The sequence below is a fragment of the Sus scrofa genome, chromosome 1 (genome assembly GCF_054392235.1).
Source record: "Sus scrofa isolate SSC_HxYL_T2T_F1_AM1 chromosome 1, Sscrofa_HxYL_maternal_Yorkshire_Landrace_v2.0, whole genome shotgun sequence".
Classification (NCBI taxonomy): Eukaryota; Metazoa; Chordata; class Mammalia; order Artiodactyla; family Suidae; genus Sus; species Sus scrofa.
The window spans coordinates 214522531-214543693 of record NC_139383.1 but is presented as its reverse complement, the minus strand read 5'-3'; the positions used below and the strand labels follow the sequence as shown (position 1 = coordinate 214543693).

The 21163-nt window shown below is 39.0% G+C and overlaps 1 protein-coding gene and 1 long non-coding RNA gene across 25 annotated transcripts in view; one reads left to right on the top strand and one right to left on the bottom strand.

Moving 5' to 3' along the window:
• The window catches only part of HAUS6 (HAUS augmin like complex subunit 6), a 50869-nt gene that overhangs the window by 18247 nt on the left and 11459 nt on the right, over positions 1-21163 (bottom strand). For 12 of the 24 annotated variants that reach the window (XR_014821081.1, XR_014821082.1, XR_014821083.1 and 9 more), the window contains exons 7-12: positions 20846-20894; positions 17192-17362; positions 14904-15097; positions 13536-13662; positions 12488-12590; positions 1218-1299 (exon numbers count right to left, since the gene is read on the bottom strand). Coding sequence is in view for 12 of the 24 variants with exons in the window: in XM_001928749.7 (XP_001928784.1) it covers positions 1218-1299; positions 12488-12590; positions 13536-13662; positions 14904-15097; positions 17192-17362; positions 20846-20894 (726 nt within the window). In the remaining 12 variants the exon portion in view is untranslated. Of the gene's footprint in view, positions 1-242; positions 1300-12487; positions 12591-13535; positions 13663-14903; positions 15098-17191; positions 17789-18454; positions 18626-20657; positions 20895-21163 lie in introns of those variants that run through there. The other 12 variants (XR_014821074.1, XR_014821076.1, XM_084984244.1 and 9 more) reach the window with 8 other exon arrangements.
• LOC146407003 (uncharacterized) lies at positions 2174-9845 on the top strand. Its single transcript, XR_014821100.1, has 3 exons — positions 2174-5649; positions 5946-8698; positions 9765-9845. It is a non-coding gene; the product is annotated as an uncharacterized LOC146407003 (long non-coding RNA).

Sequence of the window (21163 nt, the reverse complement as noted above, 5' to 3'; positions counted from 1 at the left end):
CCTTTATAATCTGACATCAGCTTACCTAATGGCCAAAACAGGATAAGAATCTGACTAGGAACCATGAGGTTGTGGGTTTGATCCCTGGCCTTGCTCAGTGGGTTGGGGATCCAGCTGTGAGCTGTGGTGTAGGTTGCAGATGCATCTCAGACCCTGCGTTGCTATGGCTGTGGTGTAGGCCAGAGGCTACAGCTCCGATTAGACCCCTAGCCTGGGAACCTCCATATGCCATGGGTGTCGGCCTAGAAAAGACAAAAGTAAATAAGCCTACTCCTAAAGGAAGTTAAAACAAACTAAATAGGTTCAGTTTTTTCATATGCTAAATTTGTGGATTAGATTGAATCAGAAGTCTTCCCCCTGCAATTTTTTTTAAAGCATAGAACTCTTTTTTCAAATAGCATATAAAACCCCAATATACAATATAGATAAAAGAATGAGCTGCTCAGGTTGAAGTGGAAGATTGGAACAGTCACAGGCTAAATTTAATTCATCTACAGCACAACAGGGCACTGCAGAACACAGAATGAAAACTACCAACTAGATGATCTCAGAAGTCTCTAAATTTTTGTATTTAGTCAACAGTCACAAGTGGTTTCAAAGAAGTTCACAGATATAAAAAGGCAAAAATTCCTAAACCTGCATTAGACAATTTTCTTATGTATCACTTATATCTGGAATCTAATATATGGCACAAATGAATCTATCTACAGAAAAGAAACAAATTCATGGACATGGAGAACAGACTTGTGGGTGAGAGAGTGTGAAGGACTGGGAGTTTGGAGTTAGCAAATACAAACTATTGCATTTGGAGTGGATAAGCAATGAGATCCTGCTGTACAGCACAGGGAACTATATTTAGGCACTTGTGATGGATCATGATAAAGGATAATGTGAGAAAAAGAATTTAAGTGTATGTGTATATATGACTGGGACATTTTGCTGTACAGCAGAAATTGACAGAACACTGTAAATCAACTATAATAAAAAAATTAACTAATCCCCAAGAATCCCAATGTTTAGATAATAATAGAAGGAAAAAAATGCCCATGCATCAGATTTAATCTCTCCTGAAAATCGGCTCCACAGTGGAAAAACACTGGTTAAAAGAAGAAAATTATGAGCTATCCCACAGTAGAGAAGCTTGAAAACTGGCTGAAGATGTGACTAAATTTAATGAAAGGAAAAAAAAATCAATATGAAAATAAAATTTGTTTTACCTCTTGGCTAGATCACACTTAGTTCCCAGTACATCACTTGCTCTTCTGCAATCATTTTCCTGCTTATATTGCTTAGGTGTATCTAAAGAAATACAAAAATTAATGGCTCTTTAAATATGTTTATACATTCTAATATTCAGAGATCTCTTGATCAATATCATCTAAATAGAAGAAAACAAAAATAAAGTAATGCTAATGTTAAAAGATATATATTCAATTGTTAAGTCTATAGTAATACACATAACAGTGATCGTAACATGTATAATAGGCTTTTCTAAAAAGCTAACTCATTCTAAGTTTCAAAAAAAGGGACAGTCCATAATTTTTCAGCCTTACTTAGCCATGCTTCATGTTTAAGTACACAAATAATGCAATTACCACATAAACCAGCAAGGCCAACAAGTTACAGTACTTAGTATATTTTAGTCCAGCATTTATGATATCAATCTATATATTTATTCTTTAACATATCATTTAATAACTGTACTAATAATGAGAAAAAGAAATTAAAAACTGACCTGCCTTCAATGAGTCAGTTTAGACTATTGATCAAGAGAAAATTATGGCATACTGCTACAATATTATGATACAAGTATGCACAAAATGCAAGGAGGCAGAAAGGCACCTGGCCCAGAGTAAGGAACATGAAGAAGCCATGAAAGTACAGAGAGAATAAGTGTACATTTGGTATGCTGGAACATAGGGTATATCTATGGAAACACGGTAGGAAATGAAATTGGTGAAGAAGGCCATGGCTACATTACAGAGGATCTGACAATATTCCAGAGGTTCCTCTTCTTTCAACATGTTAGTGTCTGAAAGATTACTTATACATGTGTCCAAACTGTTACTGTTTAGGACCAATGTATGTACTACATAAAGTTTTTCTTTTAATTCATCATAATGTCACCTTATAATATTTTCAATACCCTATGCTTTTGAATCTACTAATTACATTTTTTTTTTTTTTTTTTTTAGGGCCGAACCTGTGGTATATGAAGTTCTTAGGCTAGGGGTTGAATCGGAGCTGCAGCTGCTGGCCTATACCACAGCCACAACAATGCCAGATCCAAGCCACATCTGAGACCGAAATCACAGCTCTCAGCAATGCCAGATCCTCATGGATACTAGTTGCACTCATTTCCACTGAGCCATAATGGGAACTCCAGAATCTACTAATTATGACTGAGTTAGTTATTTATAAAACATTTTAGGAGTTCCCGTCGTGGCGCAGTGGTTAACGCATCCGACTAGGAACCATGAGGTTGCGGGTTCGATCCCTGCCCTTGCTCAGCGGGTTAACGATCCGGCGTTGCCGTGAGCTGTGGTGTAGGTTGCAGACGCGGCTCGGATCTCGCGTTGCTGTGGCTCTGGCGTAGGCTGGCGGCTACAGCTCCGATTCGACCCCTAGCCTGGGAACCTCCATATGCCGCAGGAGCGGCCCAAAGAAATAGCAAAAAGCCAAAAAAAAAAAAAAAATTTTTTTTTAAATAAGCACAAATACATAGGAATAAAATTAAATATGTAATAAAAACACTCCCTACAAACAAAAGTCCAGAACCATATGGCTTCATAGGTGAATTCTACCAAACACAAAGAACAACTTACACCCATCCTTCTTAAACTTTTCCAAAAGATTGAAGAAGAAGGAACACTCCCAAAGACATTCTATGAAGCCACCATCACCCTAATACCAAAACCAGACAAAGATACTACCAAAAAAGAAAATTACAGGCCAATAACTGATGAATATAGACACAAAAACTGTCAACAAAATTCTAGTTAACCAAATTCAACAATATATAAAAAATATCATACACCATGACCAAGTGGGATTCATCCCAAGTTCACAAGAATGGTTCAACATACACACATCAATCAACATTATACACCACATTAACAAAAGAAAAGTCAAAAATCACATGATCATCTCAAGAGATGCAGAAAAAGCATTTAACAAAGTCCAACATCCATTAATGATAAAATCTCTTAAGGTAAAGAAGGAATATACCTTAACATAATAAAAGCCTTTTATGACAAACCCACAGCCAATATAATACTCAATGGAGAAAAACTGAAAGCCTTCCTGCTAAGATCTGGAACAAGACAAGGATGCGCACTCTGACCACTTTTATTCAGCATGGTATTTGCAGTCCTAGCCACAGCAATCAGACAAGCAAAAGAAATAAAAGGTATTCAAATTGGAAGAGAAGAGGTAAAACTGACACTCTATGCAGATATGATACCTATATATAGAAAAACATAAGGACTCCACACAAAAACTACTTGAACAGATCAACAAACTCAGCAAAGTAGCAGAATACAAAATTAACATTCAGAAATCAGTTGCATTTCTGTATACTAACAATGAAATATTAGAAAAGGAATACAGAAATACAATACCTTTTAAAATTGCACCTCAAAAAAATCAAATACCTGGGAATACACCTGATCAAAGAAGTAAAGGACTTATATGTAGAGAACTATAAAACATTAATCAAGGAAATTGAAGATGTAAAGAAATGGAAAGATATTCCATGCTCCTGGGTTGGAAAAATTAATATTGTAAAAATGGCCATACTACCCAATGCAATCTACAGATCTAATGCAATCCCTATCAAATTACCCACGACATTTCTCACAGAACTAGAACAAACCATCCAATAATTTATATGGAACCACAAAAGACCCAGAATTGCCAAAGCAATTGAAACAAAAACCAATCAGGAGGCATAACTCTCCCAGACCTCAGGCAATATTACAAAGCAAGTCATCAAGACAGTGTGGTAATGGTACCAAAACAGACATACAGACCAATGAAACAGAACAGAGAACCCAGAAATAAAGCAAGACACTTATAGTTAATTAATCCCTTTTTTTTTTTTTTTTTTTTTTGGTCTTTTTGCCTTTTCTAGTGCCGCTCCTACAGCATATGGAGGTTCCCAGGCTAGAGGTCTAATCGGTGCTATAGCCACTGGCCTACACCAGAGCCACAGCAATGCAGCAATAAAATGTGTCTGTTTTATGGCTAATTAATCTTTGACAAAGGAGGCAAGAACAGAAAATAAGAAAAAGACGGTCTCTTCAGCAAGCATTCCTGGGAAACCTGGACAGCTGCATGTAAATCAATCAAACTAGAACACACCCTCACACCATGCATGAAAATAAACTCAAAATGGCTTAAAAGACATAAATATAAGACCAGACACCATCAAATTCCTGGAAGAGAACACAGGCAAAACATTCTCTGACATCAACCTCATGAATATTTTCTCAGATCAGTCTCCCAAAGCAACAGAAATAAGAGCAAAAATAAACCAATGGGACCTAATCAACCTGACAAGCTTTTGCATGGCAAAGGGAACCAAAAAGAAAACAAAAAGACAACTTACAGAATGGAATAAAATAGTTTCAAATGATGCAACTGACAAGGGCTTAATCTCTAGAATATACAAACAACTCATAAGACTCAACAGCAAAAAAGCCAACAACCCAATTGAAAAGTGGGCAAAAGACCTGAATAGACATTTTTCCAAGGAAGATGTACAGATGGCCAATAAGAACATGAAAAAACGCTCAACATCACTGATTATTAGAGAAATGCAAAACAAAACTATGAGATACCACCTCACACCAGTCAGAATGGCCATCATCAATAAGTCCACAAATAACAAATGCTGGAGGGGGTGTGGAGAAAAGGGAACCCTCTGCACTGCTGGTGAGGATGTAAGTTGATACAACCACTATGGCAATCAGTATGGAGATATCTTAGAAATCTATACATAGAACTAACATATGTCCCAGCAATCCCACTCTTGGGCATATACCCGGACAAAACTTTCCTTAAAAAAGACACATGCACCTGCATGTTCACTGCAGCTCTATTCACAATAGCCAAGACATGGAAACAACCCAAATGTCCATCGACAGACAACTTGATTAGGAAGATGTGGTATCTATACACAATGGTATACTACTCAGCCATAAAAAAGAACGAAATAATGCCATTTGCAGCAACATGGATGGAACTAGAGACTCTCATACTGAGTGAAATAAGTCAGAAACAGAAAGACAAATACCATATGATGTCACTTTTATCTGGAAGCTAATATAAGGCACAAATGAACCTTTCCACAGAGGAGAAAATCATGGACTTGCAGAACAGACTTGTGGTTGCCAAGGGGGAGGGGGAGGGAGTGGGGTGGTTGGGGAGCTTGGGGTTAATAGATGCAAACTATTGCCTTTGGAATGGATTAGCAATGAGACCCTGCTGTGTAGCACCGGGAACTATATCTGGTCACTTATGATGGAGCATGATAATGTGCAAAAATAGAATGTGTACATGTATGTGTAACTGGGTCTTCTATTAGTGAAAATAAAAACAAAACAAATTCAGCAAGTAGCAGGATACAAGATTAACATTCAGAAATCAGTTGCGGAGTTCCCGTCGTGGCGCAGTGGTTAACGAATCCGACTAGGAACCATGAGGTTGCGGGTTCAGTCCCCGCCCTTGCTCAGTGAGTTAATGATCCGGCGTTGCCGTGAGCTGTGGTGTAGGTTGCAGACGCGGCTCGGATCCCACGTTGCTGTGGCTCTGGCGTAGGCCGGTGGCTACAGCTCCGATTCAACCCCTGGCCTGGGAACCTCCATATGCTGTGGGAGCGGCCCAAGAAATAGCAACAACAACAACAAAAGACAAAAAAAAAAAAAAAAAAAAAAAGAAATCAGTTGCATTTCTGTAGACTAACAATGAAATATTAGAAAAGGAATATAAAAACACAGTAACTTTTAAAATCACACCCCCAAAAATTAAATACCTAGGAATAAACCTGACCAAGGAGGTAAAAGACTTATACATGGAGAACTATGAAACATTAATGAAGGAAATTAAAGAGGATTGAAAGAAATGGAAAGCTATCCCATACTCCTGGGTTAGAAGAATTAATATCATAAAGAGAGCCATACTACCCAAAGCAATCTACAGATTCAATGCAATTTCTATCAAATTACCCATGACATTTTTCACAGAACTAGAACAAACAATCCAAAAATTTATATGGAACTATAAAAGACCCAGAATTGCCAAAGCAATCCTGAGGAACAAAAACCAAGCAGAACGCATAACTCTCCCAGACTTCAGGCAATATTACAAAGCTAAAGTAAACAAGACGGTGTGGTTGTGGTACTGGTACTGGTACCAAGACAGACATACAGACCAATGGAACAGAATAGAGAACCCAGAAATATACCCAAACACCTATGGTCAATTAACCTTCAACAAATGAGGCAAGAATATAAAATGGGGAAAAGCAAGTGGTGCTGGGAAACCTGGACAGCTGCATGTAAATCAATGAAACTAGAACACACCCTCACACCACACACAAAAATAAACTCAAAGTGGTTTAAAGACATAAATGTAAGACAAGACACCATCAAATGCCTAGAAAAGAACATAGGCAAAACATTCTCTGACATCAACCATACAAATATTTACTTAGCTCATTTTCCTAAGGCAAAAGAAATAAAAGCAAAAATAAACCAACGGGACCTAATCAAACTGACAAGCTTTTGCAGATCAAAGGAAACCATTAAAAAAAAAGAAAAAAGAAAAAAGAAGACAACCTAAGGAATGGGAGAAAATAGTTTCAAATGATGCAACTGTCAAAGGCTTAATCTCTAAAATATACAAACAACTCATACAACGCAAAGGCAAAAAAACCAACAACCCAATTGAAAAAATGGGCAAAAAAGGAGTTCCTGTTGTGGCTCAGCAGAAATGAATCTGAAATGCAAATCAAAACTACTATGTGGTACCACCTCACAACTATCACAATGGCCATCATTAACAAGTCAACAAATAAATGCTGGAGAGTGTGTAGAGAGAGGGGTACCCTCGTACACTGCTGATGGGAATGTGAATTGGTACAACCACTATGGAAAACAGTATGGAGGTACCTCAGAAAACTAAATAGAGAACTACCATATGACCCAGCAATCCCACTCTTGAGCATATATCCAGACAAAACTTTCTTTGAAAAAGACACATATACCCATATGTCATTGCAGCACTATTCACAACAGCCAAGACATGGAAACAGAAAAAAATAATGTCATTCGCAGCAACGTGGATGGAACTAGAGACTCTCATATAAGTAAATTAAGTCAAAGAGAAAGACAAATACCATATGATATCACTTACATCTGGAATCTAATATACGGCACAAATGAACCTTTCCACAGAAAAGAAACTCGTAAGAGTTCGCATCATGGCTCAGCGGTTAATGAATCTGACTAGCATCCATGAGGACACAGGTTCAATCGCTGGCCTTGCTCAGTGGGTTAAGGATCCGGCATTGATGGAAGCTGTGACTTAGGTCGCAAATGTGGCTCAGATGCTGTGTTGCTGTGGCTGTGGTGTAGGTCAGCAGCTACAGCTCCGATTTGACCCCTAGCCTGGGAACCTCCATATGCTGTGGGTGCAGCCTCCCCCCTCCCCCAAAAAAAAAGCAAAAAGAAATAAATAAATAACTCAAGGACTTGGAGAACAGCCTTGTGGCTGCCAAGAGGAAGGGAGTGGGATGGACTGGACATCCGGGGTTAATAGGTGGAAACTACTGCATTTGGAGTGGATGAGCAATGAGATCCTACTGTATGGCACAGGTAACCATATCTAGTCACTTACGATGGAATATGATGGAGGATAATGTGAGAAAAAGAATGCATATGTATGTGTGACTGGGTCACTTTGCTACACAGTAGAAACTGACATAACACTATAAACCAACTATAATGGAGAAAATAAAAATCACTATTAAAAAATAAAAATAAAAAATGTATAATAAAAAAATGAAAATATGCACAAATACAACTACACCACAAACTTAGTAGACAACCATTAACTAAAACAATGGTGATATATTCAATTAACTTGTAATAACAAATAAAGGAAAAGAATCTGAAAAAGTATATGGATAAATGAATCACTCTGCTATACACTCAAAACACTGTAAATCAACCATTATTCAATAAAGAAAACTTTTTAAAATTTTTTATATAAAAATAAAAAGATAATGCACAACTGTAAACACCTTCTGGTGGTGGTAGGCAGAGTTGATGCACATTTCTTCTGGTATGAAAGTCTGTAAGGTAAAAGTTGCTGAGTAAAAAAGCATCTCGAGTTTTTTCCTAAAGGTGATAGGCAATAGGAAGCAGTGATGGGTATTAGACCAGAAGATAAAGATCATATTTACATAACAAAAAGATCACTGATAGCCATTTGTAATACAAACTGATAGAAGAGTAGAGGCAGAGTAGCTAGACCACAATCACATGCGAGAAATGATGAAAATTGGAGTTCCCCCATCGTGGCGCAGTGGTTAATGAATCTGACTAGGAACCATGAGGTTGCAGGTTCAATCCCTGGCCTTGCTCAGTGGGTTAAGGATCCAGGGTTGCTGTGGCTCTGGCATAGGCCTGTGGCTGTAGCTCTGATTAGACCCCTAGCCTGGGAACCTCCATATGCCGCAGGAGCGGCCCTAGATAAGGCAAAAAGACAAAAAAAAAAAAAAAAGAAATGATGAAAACTAAATTATCTCATTTAAGATGCAAAGGGGGGACAGATAAAACAGTGCATTTAGGTTATTAAAAAAAAAAACAACAACAGGAGTTCCCATCGTGGCTCAGTGGTTAAGGAATCCAACTAGGAACCATGAGATTGCAGGTTTGATCCCTGGCCTCGCTCAGTGGGTTAAGGGTCTGGCGTTGCCGTGAGCTGTGGTGAAGGTCTCAGACGCAGCTCAGATCCCACGTTGCTGTGGCTCTGGCATAGGCCGGCAACTACATCTCCGATTAGACCCCTAGCCTGGGAACCTCCATATGCCTCAGGAACGGCCCTAGAAAAGGCAAAAAGACACACACACACACAAAAAAAAATAGGAGTGCCCATCATTGCTCAGTGGAAATGAATCTGACTAGCATCCATGAGGACGCACGTTCAATCCCTGGCTTCGCTCAGTGGGTTAAGGATCCAACGTTGCCGTGAGCTGTGGTGTAGAGGTCACAGATGCAGCTCAGATCTGGTATTGCTATGGCTAGGGTATAGGCCAGTAGCTACAGCTCTGATTTGACCCCTAGCCTGGGAACTTCAAAATGCCAGGGGTGCAGCCCTAAAAAAAGCAAAAAGAAAAGAAAGGGAATGTATATATTTATGTATGATTGGGTCACTTTGCTGAACAGAGGAAACTGGCACATTATAAATCAACTATACTTCAATTTAAAAAAATAAAATAAAAAAAAAATGGGCAGAATATCTAAATAGACATTACCCCAAAGAAGACACACAGATGGCCAACCAGCATATAAAAAGATGCTCAAGGGAGTTCCTGTCGTGGCGCAGAGGAAATGAGTCTGACTAGGAACCATGAGATTGCAGGTTCGATTCCTGGCCTTGCTCAGTGGGTTAAGAACCCGGTGTTGCCATGAGCTGTGGTATAGGTCACAGACGTGGCTCGGATCCTGCATTGCTATGGCTGTGGTGTAGGCTGGCAGCTATAGCTCTGATTTGACCTCTAGCCTAAGAACTTCCATACATAAGCCTCAGGCGTGGCCCTAAAAAGCAAAAAAAAAAAATTATTAACACTTTTTAATATTCTGAAATATAATTTTTAAAACTACTAAAAAGAAAATCACTTCAAGTAAGACATAATATGTAAAGTGTAGGAGGGGGGAAAAGTTGTTTCACCTTTGATAAAGTAGTTTACTACAAAAAGTATAAAACAATGTTGCGGTCCCCCGGTTCAGACCAAGGTTCTACCTTAGAGGAAAAAAGGAATCCCAAGAGTATAAATTACAATGTCTGAAGAAGAGAGTTACCTCCAAAGAACCTACCAAACACTTCTAAAGTATGGACTTCTAACTAAATTTCCTAAACGGACACAAATATGCCCTCACTTTCAAGGTAACATAGAAATCTCCAGGTGGACATGAGGACAATTTCAGATTTCACAAGGTCTAAACTAAGGCTGCCAAGAATGCAAAGGCCCTTTCCAAGCTGAAGTGAGAACACAATGCCAATCAAATATGCCAAGACCTATCAAATTAATTCTATCATCTCAAGTAATGCTCTATAGGTAGAGTTTCAGACAAGTCCTTGTATTACTGAGTTTTATACGCTGTGTCAGATCTGATGCCACCAACTGTTCTCAATGCAGCATCAACAGAGGACAAAAATATCTATGTGACCATGCCAAGTGGTTCCATTCCTTTGGACAAGGTAGGCCAAGCTGACTCTGGACCATAATCAAAATTGCTACCAAGCATAACCTGGTTCTTATCTCTGCTTGGGCCCCTAGTTAAACAATTCTTGTACTGATCTAGTCTCTTCCAGAAGCGAACAATTCCATCTCCAGATGATGCTCTGACAAGGTTTCCAACCCATTTCACCAGAAACTCCACTTTGGCTTTTATTTCTTTTATTCCAATCCACCAGCACAGAAAACCACTGAAGGACCTAGGTATGGCGAACATGTCGCCCTTGTTCAGCACGAAATAGCTACAGAAGATGAGACCTTCCCCCAAATAGCAAAGATCTGGCATTGCCCATCTACTGCAGCAGGGGGTGGTGGAACCATTTTATACACAAGCCATATTCTGTTAACCTCCAACCAACTAATAAGCTGCCTCAAATATCAGCCAACCAGAACCTCCACATTTCAATCCCTTATTTGCATGGCAGCAACTGAGAGGACTATCAGTTGGAAGCCAAACCAGTTTCCTCATAAAAAGAGACCAAACCACTACCCCCAGGACAGACAAGCTCTCCTGAACACTGCTTCCCTTAGCAATGTACTCAATAAATCTTTTCTATGAGTTCCTGTTGTGGCCCAGCAGGTGAAGGACCCAATGTTGTCTCTGTGAGGATGAGGGTCTGATCCCTGGCCTTGCTTAGTGGGTTGAGGATCCAGTGTTGCCATGAGCTACAGCAAAGGTCACAGACGTGGCTCAGATCCGCCATTGCTGTGGCATGGCATAGGCCAGCAGCAACTACAGCTCCAATTCGACTTCCACGCCCAGGAACTTCCATATGCCACAGGTGTAGCCATAACAAGAAAAAAAGAAAAATAGAAATCTTTTAAAGAACAAAAGTGAGGGAGACTAAAGAGGAAAATGAACTGTGGTTCTTAAAAAAAAAAAAAAAAAGAATTATTAGTTTTTAGATATAACAGTATGGTAAATAAATAGAAAACAGTCTATTTTCCTAACAGCGCATGCTAAAACGAAGTCAAGTGTTAAGGTCTTGAACTTACATGGTTCAGCAAAAATACAAACATACACATTTAAAGCAAAAATATCAACTGTTGAAACAGGTAGTGAGTATTCCAGTAATTTTTTTGTGTGTCTTTTTAGGGCCGCACCCACAGCATATGGAAGTTCCCAGGCTAGGGGTCAAATCAGAGCTGTAGCCGCTGGCCTACACCACAGCCACAGCAACATCAGACCCAAGCTGCATCTGGGACCACACCACAGCTCACAGCAACACCAGATCCTTAACCCACTGAGCAAGGCCAGGGATCGAACCTGCATCTTCATGTATGCTAATCAGATTCATTTCCACTGAGCCACAACAGGAACTCCTTGGGTAATTATTGTACTATTCTTTCAAGTTAAAAATTCATTGGCTTCTACATAACAATTTGTAAACAACTATTTAGAGCAGCATTACTAATAATAGCCAAATGGTGGAAACAACCCAAATGTCCATCAAAGGACAAATGAATATACAAAATACAATTCAATCATACAAGAGAATTTATTTATACCAAGTAATGAAGTACCAATACATGCTACAAGTTGGATTAACCTTGAACACACTGGGCAAAGTAAAAAACTGTCCAAGTAAAAAGAAGCCAGGCACAAAAGGTCTCATATGATTTCATTTACATGAAATATCCAGAATAGGCAAATCATAAAGACTAGAAGTACACTGGTGGTTGTCAGGAACTGAGGGAGGAGGAAATGAGGAGTGACTGCATAATAGGTATGGGGTTTCCTTTTGAGGTTATAAAAATACTCAGAACTAGCTAATGGCAATGGCTGCACAAGTTTGTGAGTTTATTAAATGCCGCTGAGTTGGACAAGTTGCAAAGACTAAGATGCCATGTGCATTTCACCATAATACAAAATTACTCGGAGAAAAAAAAGAATGTAAAGGAACTGCTATCATAGAGAGAAATATTAATGCAAGGGAAATGTAAAAGAAAAAAATAACAAACCTGGAAGTGAAGCAGGATACTGCAAAAGAATACTCTTCGCATATACTTCTTCTGAGGCAGGATCAAACGAAAGGGGAGACATAGGTGGTAAAAGATCCACAGCCTTAAAACAGAATTTGAAATACATTTTGAAATACACACATTTTACTCAGCACCACAAATAACAGCACTGTTAATCTATGAAGGAATGATGTTTCCCCCTAAAAGGAAGACATAATTACCAAACATACAGATTACCTTTTTCTTTTCTTTTTCGATTGTCCTGCAGCATATGGAGTTCCCAGGCCAGGGATCAGACCCGAGGCACAGTTGTGACCTAAGCTGCAGCTCACGGCAACACCAGATCCTTAACACACTGTGCTGGGCCAGGGATCGAACCTGCATCCCAGTGCTCCAGAGACACTGCCAATCCCATTGCCCTGCAGCGGGAACTCCTCCTATAACTATTTGTAAACTAACAAGTAGAATATTAGGAACAAGAGGACTTACTTTGCCACCCAACTTTGCCTCAAATGTAATAATACCTAACATCAAGAGAAACGTCTTCTCTGTTTAATACAATCCAACAAATCTAAAAATATTAACTATAATTTCAACAGCATCTTGATGAACATTCCAGTATGAATTTAGAAAAATTACAGAAAGCAAGACATTTGAACTTTAGGCTCAGGTGCAAAGACGACAAGCATATACATGCATAGCATTTCTAAGTCATTTGTAATAAGATAAATCAAGAGCCTGCTCTCCAGGAGTTCCCATCATGGCGTAGCGGAAACAAATCTGACTAGGAACCATGAGGTTGTGGGTTCGATCCCTGGCCTTGCTCAGTGGGTTAAGGATCCGGCGTTGCCATGAGCTATGGTGTAGGTTGCAGATGAGGCTCAGATCCCGTGTTGCTGTGGCTCTGGCAAAGGCTGGTGGCTACAGCTCCGATTGGACCCCTAGCCTGGGAACCTCCATATGCTGAGGGAGTGGCCCTAGAAAAGGCAAAAAGACAAAAAAAAAAAAAAAGAGAGTACTCCCCAAAAGACAAGTCAGTAATACTTACTGGAGTCCAACCTTTAATTAGACTGAAAGGAGATAAACCAAGAAATTCTTTCCACTTTTTATGCCATTCTCCTTCTTGTTCAACAATAGAATGTCTTATAGTTGTGAGATCTTCCTTTATTTTATACCTATGATAGCATAAAAAGTAAAATTTATTCAAAATATGAATATATTAAAAAAAAGTATTGAAGCAAGAATAGTTTGTAGAGAAGGGAAAATGCAACTCAAAGTTCAATCAATACAGCACACATACACTGAAAAACTCATTCATACAAAATTCAGAACCTAGAAGTTCCCATCATGGTGCAGTGGAAACAAATCTGACCAGGAACCATGAGGTTGCGGGTTCGATCCCTGGCCTTGCTCAGTGGGTTAAGGACCCGGCGTTGCCGTGAGCTGTGGTGTAGGTTGCAGATGCAACTTAGAACTGGGCATTGATATGGCTGTGGCACAGGCTGGCAGGTGTAGCTCCAATTTGACCCTTAGCCTGGGAACCTCCAAATGCCACTGGTACGGCCCGAAAAAGCAAAAAAAAAAAGACCAGAAAAAACAAAACTTTTTTTCCTTTTAAGATCAGATAACAATCACACATGGATACTTCACTTATCTTTAAATTTTTTTTTCCTAGTTCTAAACTCAAGTTGAAATTCTATTCCTACTCTCTACCCATTTCTAAAGAGAGCCCATACCTCCCAGTCACTCTCCTCAAGATAAGTCACCTTTTTTTTTTTTTTCCTGCTTTTTGGGGCTGCACTCGCAGCATATGGAGGTTCCAAGGCATAAATAACTTGTTTGAGGATTAGTCTAATTAGTAAACACTAGAGAAGAAAAGCCAGAGAAAAATTAAGAATATTTCATAAAGAACTGTCACTCAGGGCAAATAATATATTCCAGACAAAAGAAAATTACAGGAGTTCCCATTGCAGCTCAGTGGTAACAAACCCAACTGGTACCCTGGAGGCTGTGGGTTCAATCCCTACCCTCACTCAGTGGGTTAAGGATCCAGCATTGCCATGAGCTGTGGTGTAGGTCTCAGATGCAGCTCGGATCCCGGTTGCTGTGACTGTGGCATAGGCCAGCAGCTGCAGCTCCAATTCAACGCCTAGCCTGGGGACTTCCATATGCCACAGGTGCAGCCCTAGAAAGCCAAAAAAAAAAAAGAAAGAAAAAAGAAAAAAATTACATTAATCTTCCTTTCTACTTCATGTGTCTCTATAGCAGTTGATGACATGAGGTTATTGAGTACTAGTAAAATTTTCATAGCTGTTTGCCAAAACTAGTTGTTAACTAAGCAAAAGTTGTTCTGAGAAATCATCAAACCCACCCTACTCCTCCCCCAGTGAAATAAGAGAAGATCTTTCTAGTGTACCTCATATGCTTCAGATCTGACAATCTTTCTCTCTGAAATTTGGTCTCTTTTTCAAGGAAGTGAAGGTCTATTGTCAGTCTTGCTTGGTCAGCCTGACAATGTTCATATTTCATTACTTTCAAGACTTCATTTAATAACTGAATAACTGTTAAAAGGTTCAACTTTCCAGCCTCATAAACATTTCCTATGTGCAACTAAGGATTCAGAAAAACAAAAAGGTGGTAAACTATAGAATCTTAAAATAAAATGCTACAAAAATTATGTCTTTTTCACTATTACATAAAAAGATTACCTTAAAGAGTGGAAAAAAATCAAATGTATAGCCCAAAATAAAACTACATAAATAATTTTGGTCCAAAGAAAACTACTGTGGAAGAATTAACATGCCATGCTACATTTTCACATCATGCAAAAAGTTGAAAACTACCATAGAAGAAATGCAAATAAATGGAAAGCAAAATAAAGATTGAGGAGAAAGAGGAGGTTTAGACAAAGATCCTGAATTCGTATTTTAACAAAAGTTTGCAACTTGAGGGTGCATAATGCCTGAATCCCACATATTTATTTGGCCTACACAGTTGTGGTGTTTTAAAATCATGTGAGGAGTTCCCATCGTGGCGCAGTAGAAATGAATCAGACTTGGAACCATGAGCTTACAGGTTTGGTCCCTGGCCTTGCTCAGTGGGTTAAGGATCCAGCGTTGCCATGAGCTGTGGTGTGGGTTGCAGATAAGGCTCGGGACCTGGCATTGCTGTAGCTGTGGTGTAGGCCAGCAGCTGTAGCTCTAATTAGACCCCTAACCTAGGATCCTCCATATGCTGAGGGTATGGCCCTAAAAAGCAAAAACAAATAAATAAATAAATAAATAAATAAAATCATTTGAATTAGTTGCCAATATTTTTTTAAAGTCAGATTTCACAGAAAAAATTACTAGTCCTCCAAAGACTTTGTCATTTTCTACTTTTACCCCTTATTGTTATAATTAGCATACTTCATTTATACGTATTACCTGCAGAGGCCATGTATGAATCTAAGTTTGCAGACCCTGATTTTTATGTACTCTGGATCTAAAGTGTCTAACATGTTACCTATTAAAGTGAAAGTTCTTCAGGGTCACAAGAATATTTTATCTTTACATCTGCTATACTACAATAATACCTGGCATATAGCAGATACTTAATAAATGCTAAGTTTACTAAGAAGAGAAATGTAGACTACTCAAAGGGAAATGTCCCAGGAGCTAGTAGAAATAATTTGATATAATTTGAGTTGAAGGGGAGAGATTGAAATACCAATTTGAGAATATTATTATACAGGAGCTGATGAAGCCATGGAACTGCATAAGAAAATACAGATGAATTTGTACTGTGGAAAAGGGGATATTAAAGGAACCATGGAGAAAGCTTTTATTTAAAAGTTAGTGAAGGAGTTCTCTTGTGGCACAGCAGGTTAAGGATCTGGCACTGGTTTTGATCCCTGCCCCAGGAATTTCTGCATGCCATGGGCATGGCCAAAAAAAAGAAAAAAGAAAGTTCCCGTTGTGGCTCAGTGGGTTACAAACCCGACTAGTATCATGAGGATGTGGATTCAATTCCTGGCCTCACTCGGTAGGTTGGGAATCCAGCACTGCCATGAGCTGTGGTCTTAGGTGGCAGACGCAGCTCGGATCTAGCATTGCCGTGGGTGTGGTGTAGGCTGGCAGCTGCATCTCCAATTCAACCCCTAGCCTGGGAACTTCCATATATGCCACAGGTATGGCCCTAAAGAGCAAAAAAAAAAAGAGTTCCTTCTGTGGTGCAACAGGTTAAGATGCATTGCTCTAACTGTGGTGTATGTCACAGCTGTGGCCCAGATTCCATCCCTGGCCCTAGGAACCTCTATATGCCCCGGGAGCAGCCAAAAAAAAAAGGAAAGGAAAGAAAAGAAACTTAGCAACTAGGAGATCACTGATGCTCTCTTTGAGAATTTATCAAGAACTAGTTACTGTATCATCTTCCTACTAAGTACCTGCACTCTCTACACTTTATGATATAGTACTGTACAAGGTATGGATAATTAATAAAAGTTGATAGAAATATACACAACCTTAACCATATCCCTTTTTGTGAATTAATAAAAGTTGATAGAAATATACACAACCTTAACCATACCCCTTTAGTGAAAGATTTACCAGATACACTCACAAAAATAAATTCTGACAACAAAAAAAACACTTTAAGAAAAACAGTAACTGATATATAAAATAACTACACAAAGCTCAAAAGCTTCCTTAATTATCAAATGCTTACCTGACACATTTGTTTCTCAATTTTCTCAAGTAAGAGCCTTGGAATATTGATAGCAACATTAGTTCCATCTAAAGTATACTGGTTAACAAGACTAAGGACTGAACTAACAACTTCTCTCTCTTCTTCCAAAAACATGAGTGTTTCATTCACTGAAGCCCACAAAGACTGAACCTTTGAAAACAAAACATTAAAGTCTATACATAATCCATACATACATTAAAGAAATGTAAAACACAAATATATGCTCACTCCCAGAACAAATAAAGTATTCCTGGAATGGCTTATGGTGAGAAAATTATTTGTATTTTAACAGTCTAAAAGCATTGATATTACTTTCAAAGGGGCTTTAAAGAATTTTTCAGGAGTTCCCATCATGGCTCAGCAGTAACGAACACAGATTTGACCCTGGCCTCGCTTAGTGGGTCAAGGATCTGCTGCTGCTGTGAGCAGGAGTGTAGGTCACAGACATGGTTGGGATCTGGTGCTGCTGTGGCTGTGGCATAGGCCAGCAGCTATAGCTCCAATTTGAACTCTAGCCTGGGAACTTCCATAAGCCACAGGTGCGGGCCTAAAAATAAAAGAATTTTTCAAGAGAATCTAACCCACTATGACCTTCAAAACATTACTAAGAAACCTTACATAACCAAGATGAAATTATGTTGTGTATTCTGGCAAGCCATCAATATAATGGTAATATTTCAGGGAGAAACAGTAAGGGATTTTCAGTAGAAGAAAACACTATACCTCAATTTTAAGAGTCATTCAAGTTTCAAAATGTTGGAATTCCTATTGTGGCCCAGCGGGTTACAAACCAACTTGTATCCATGAGGATGTGAGTTCAATCCGTGGCCTCCCATGTTGCTATGGTTGTGGTGTAGGCCAGCAGCTACAGCTCCGATTTGACCCCTTGCCCAGGAATTTCCACATGCCACAGGTACAGCCCTAAAAAAGCAGAAAAAAAGTTTCAAAATGTTAAAATCTGAAAAACTACATATTAACCTATACTTATTAAAATTCATGTACAACAATGTTCACAGCACTTTTTTTTTAAGGCCACACTTGCAACATATGGAAGTTCCCAGGTAAGGGTTCAAATCGGAGCTGTAGGTGCCAGCCTACACCAAAACCACAGCAACAGCAACACGAGATCTGAGCTGCATCTGCGACCTACACTACAGCTTGCAGCAACTCAAGATCTTTAAACCACTGAGGGAGGCCAAGGATCGAACCGGCATCCTAACAGACACCATGCTGTGTTCTTACCTCGCTGAGCCGCAATGAGAACTCTGATAGCACTTCTATTTGTAGTGGTCAAAAAATGCAATCAACACAAAGGACTACCTTGACTGAGCAAAGGCTAGGGATCAAACCAGCAGCTACAGCTCCAGTTAGACCCCTGGCCTAGGAACCAATATATGCCTCGGGTGTGGCCCTAGAAAAGACAAAAAACAAACAAACAATAGTATGGATGAGCTAGCATAAGAAGTCGAACGCAAAAGAATATATTCTATATGCTCTCACTTCAAGTTTAGGAATAGGCAAAACTAATCTTTAGCATAAGAAGTAAGGATAGTGTTTAATCTTGGAAAGAAACAGCTGTGAATCAAAAGGCGCTCAAGGCTCCTATGGAGACGGTAAGGCTCTGTTCCTGATACTGGATACTGGTTATACAGATGTGTTCATTTTGTGAAATTTTGTCAAGCTTATGATTTTTGCACATATTTGTATATATGTATGTCTCAAAAGAATTTATAAATGTGGGAGTTCCTGTTGTGGCACAGTGGGTTAAGAATTTGACCAGTATCCATGAGGATGCGGGTTTGATCCCTGGCCTCGCTCAGTGGATTAAGGATCCGGCACTGCTGCAAGCTGCAATACAGCCTACAGATGCAGCTCAGATATAGCACTGCTGTGACGTAGGCCAGCAGCTGCAACCCCTACCCTGGGAAGTTTCATATGCCACAGGTGCAGCCATAAAAAGTAAAATAAAATAAAATAATTTACAGAAGTAGAAGGGAGAAGGGGAAATGCAATAAATACACTTGTGTAGGCATCTGTGTCTTCCCAGAGTACAAGGTAAAGTTGATCCCCAAAGAAAGATTCACTGGCTAACCATCTAGAGGTTTCGCAGGATGGCAATTCCTTGGTGAATGAACAAAGATCCAAGACCCGGCTCTCAGATATATACATTTTTTTAAATTTTATGGCTACATCCGTGGCATATGAAGTTTCCACACCAGGTACTGAATCTAAGCCACAGCTGCAACAACACCAGGTCCTTCAACCCACTGTGCCAGGCCAGGGAATGAACCTGTACCTCCATAGTGAACCCAGCTGCTGCAGTCAGATTCTTAACCCACTGTGCCATGGCAAGAAAGTCTCGGATTTTTTAAGTCTAGAAATTTTATCTTGTCAGTGGCTCAAAGAGGACTAGACTCAGGAAAATTGAACATCACCTAAACTAAGGAGAGATTGCTATGAAAACTCTTTGTAGGTTTCATACCAACCTAACCTATTAAGCTTACAATCAAAGATACTACATTCAGTAAAAGGAATATTCATAGTCACTAAATTGGAAGCTCCACGAAGGAAGTAACTTGGCCTGTTTTCTTCATTGCTCTCGCCCTAATATCTAGAAGAGCAACTAGTACATAGCAGGTAATCAACAAACATTCACTGAATGAATAATTATTTCCTCAGAAGGACACACAACTTTTCCATTGACAAAGTACCTAAAAAGCCAAATTAATACCACAAAGCAGCTTAATGACCATAGAATCAGAACAAAGAACTTGAGATTTTATCCAAACACAGGCATAAGAAGGCTTAAGAAAATATACCCCTATCCCATATCTATCAAAGCCAATCTCTGAAAGCCTCAGGTCATTTATATATGACAGATTCCTCTCTATTGCCATACCAGCCTCAATGTGACCCCTCATTTTTCTTCCATACTTAACCATCTTCCCTTAGTATATTTCATTTAATAAATATTACTGATCAAGCTGAATTTTCTTGGTGGCATGAAAGATTTTAAATTAACCACATTCAAAATTGCTTTTGGAGTTCCCGTCACGGCACAGAGGAAACGAACCCGACTAGGAACTATGAGGTTGTGGGTTCGATCCCTGGCCTCACTTAGTGGGTTAAAGATCTGGCGTTGCTGTGAGCTGTGGTGTAGGTTGCAGATGTGGCTTGGATCCCTTGGTGCTGTGGCTGTGATGTAGGCCGGCAGATGTAGCTCCGACTGGACCCCAGCCTGGGAACCTCCATATGCTGCAGGTGGGGCCCCAAAAAGCAAAAAATAAATAAATAATACAAATAAAATAAAATTGCTTTTGTATATATTTAGTCTCATATATTATAACCTAATAAGCTATTTTTTCCATTGTACTCAAGAATTTCAAGACACCTCATTAATACCTTTATATATATATATATATATATATATATAATACTCACTTACAATGAATAAAAGGGGAAAAAGTAACAGTGAAATAAAAGAGATATAAGAATCCAATTGAGATATGAGACAGATATAAGAATAACAGAGATAAAACAGAGATATGAGAAAGACATAGAATCCAAATGAGTAAGCAAATGCTGCATATCACATTAGAAAAATTAAACTTCTCCCTTCAAAAGCTGTCTCACCTTTTGAATTTTCTCTTGTATATTAGTTTGGTCATCATAGGGTTCCATTCTAGTTAAAAATTAAATAATCTCATTAGTCATTTTAAAAACCACATGGTAATTTAACATCCCAGGAGCTAATTAATCTGCAAACCCACTTGCTAACAACCATTCCTATTAAAAACAAAAATAAAACTGAAGCTCAAAGCTACCATAATTTATTAGAAGAACTGGACTAGGACTAAGAAATTAGAATTATGTTCTAGTTCTATCATCAACTAGCAACTGATATGTCATTTTAACTAATATCAGATTCCTTGTCTGTAACATGCCGGGGCT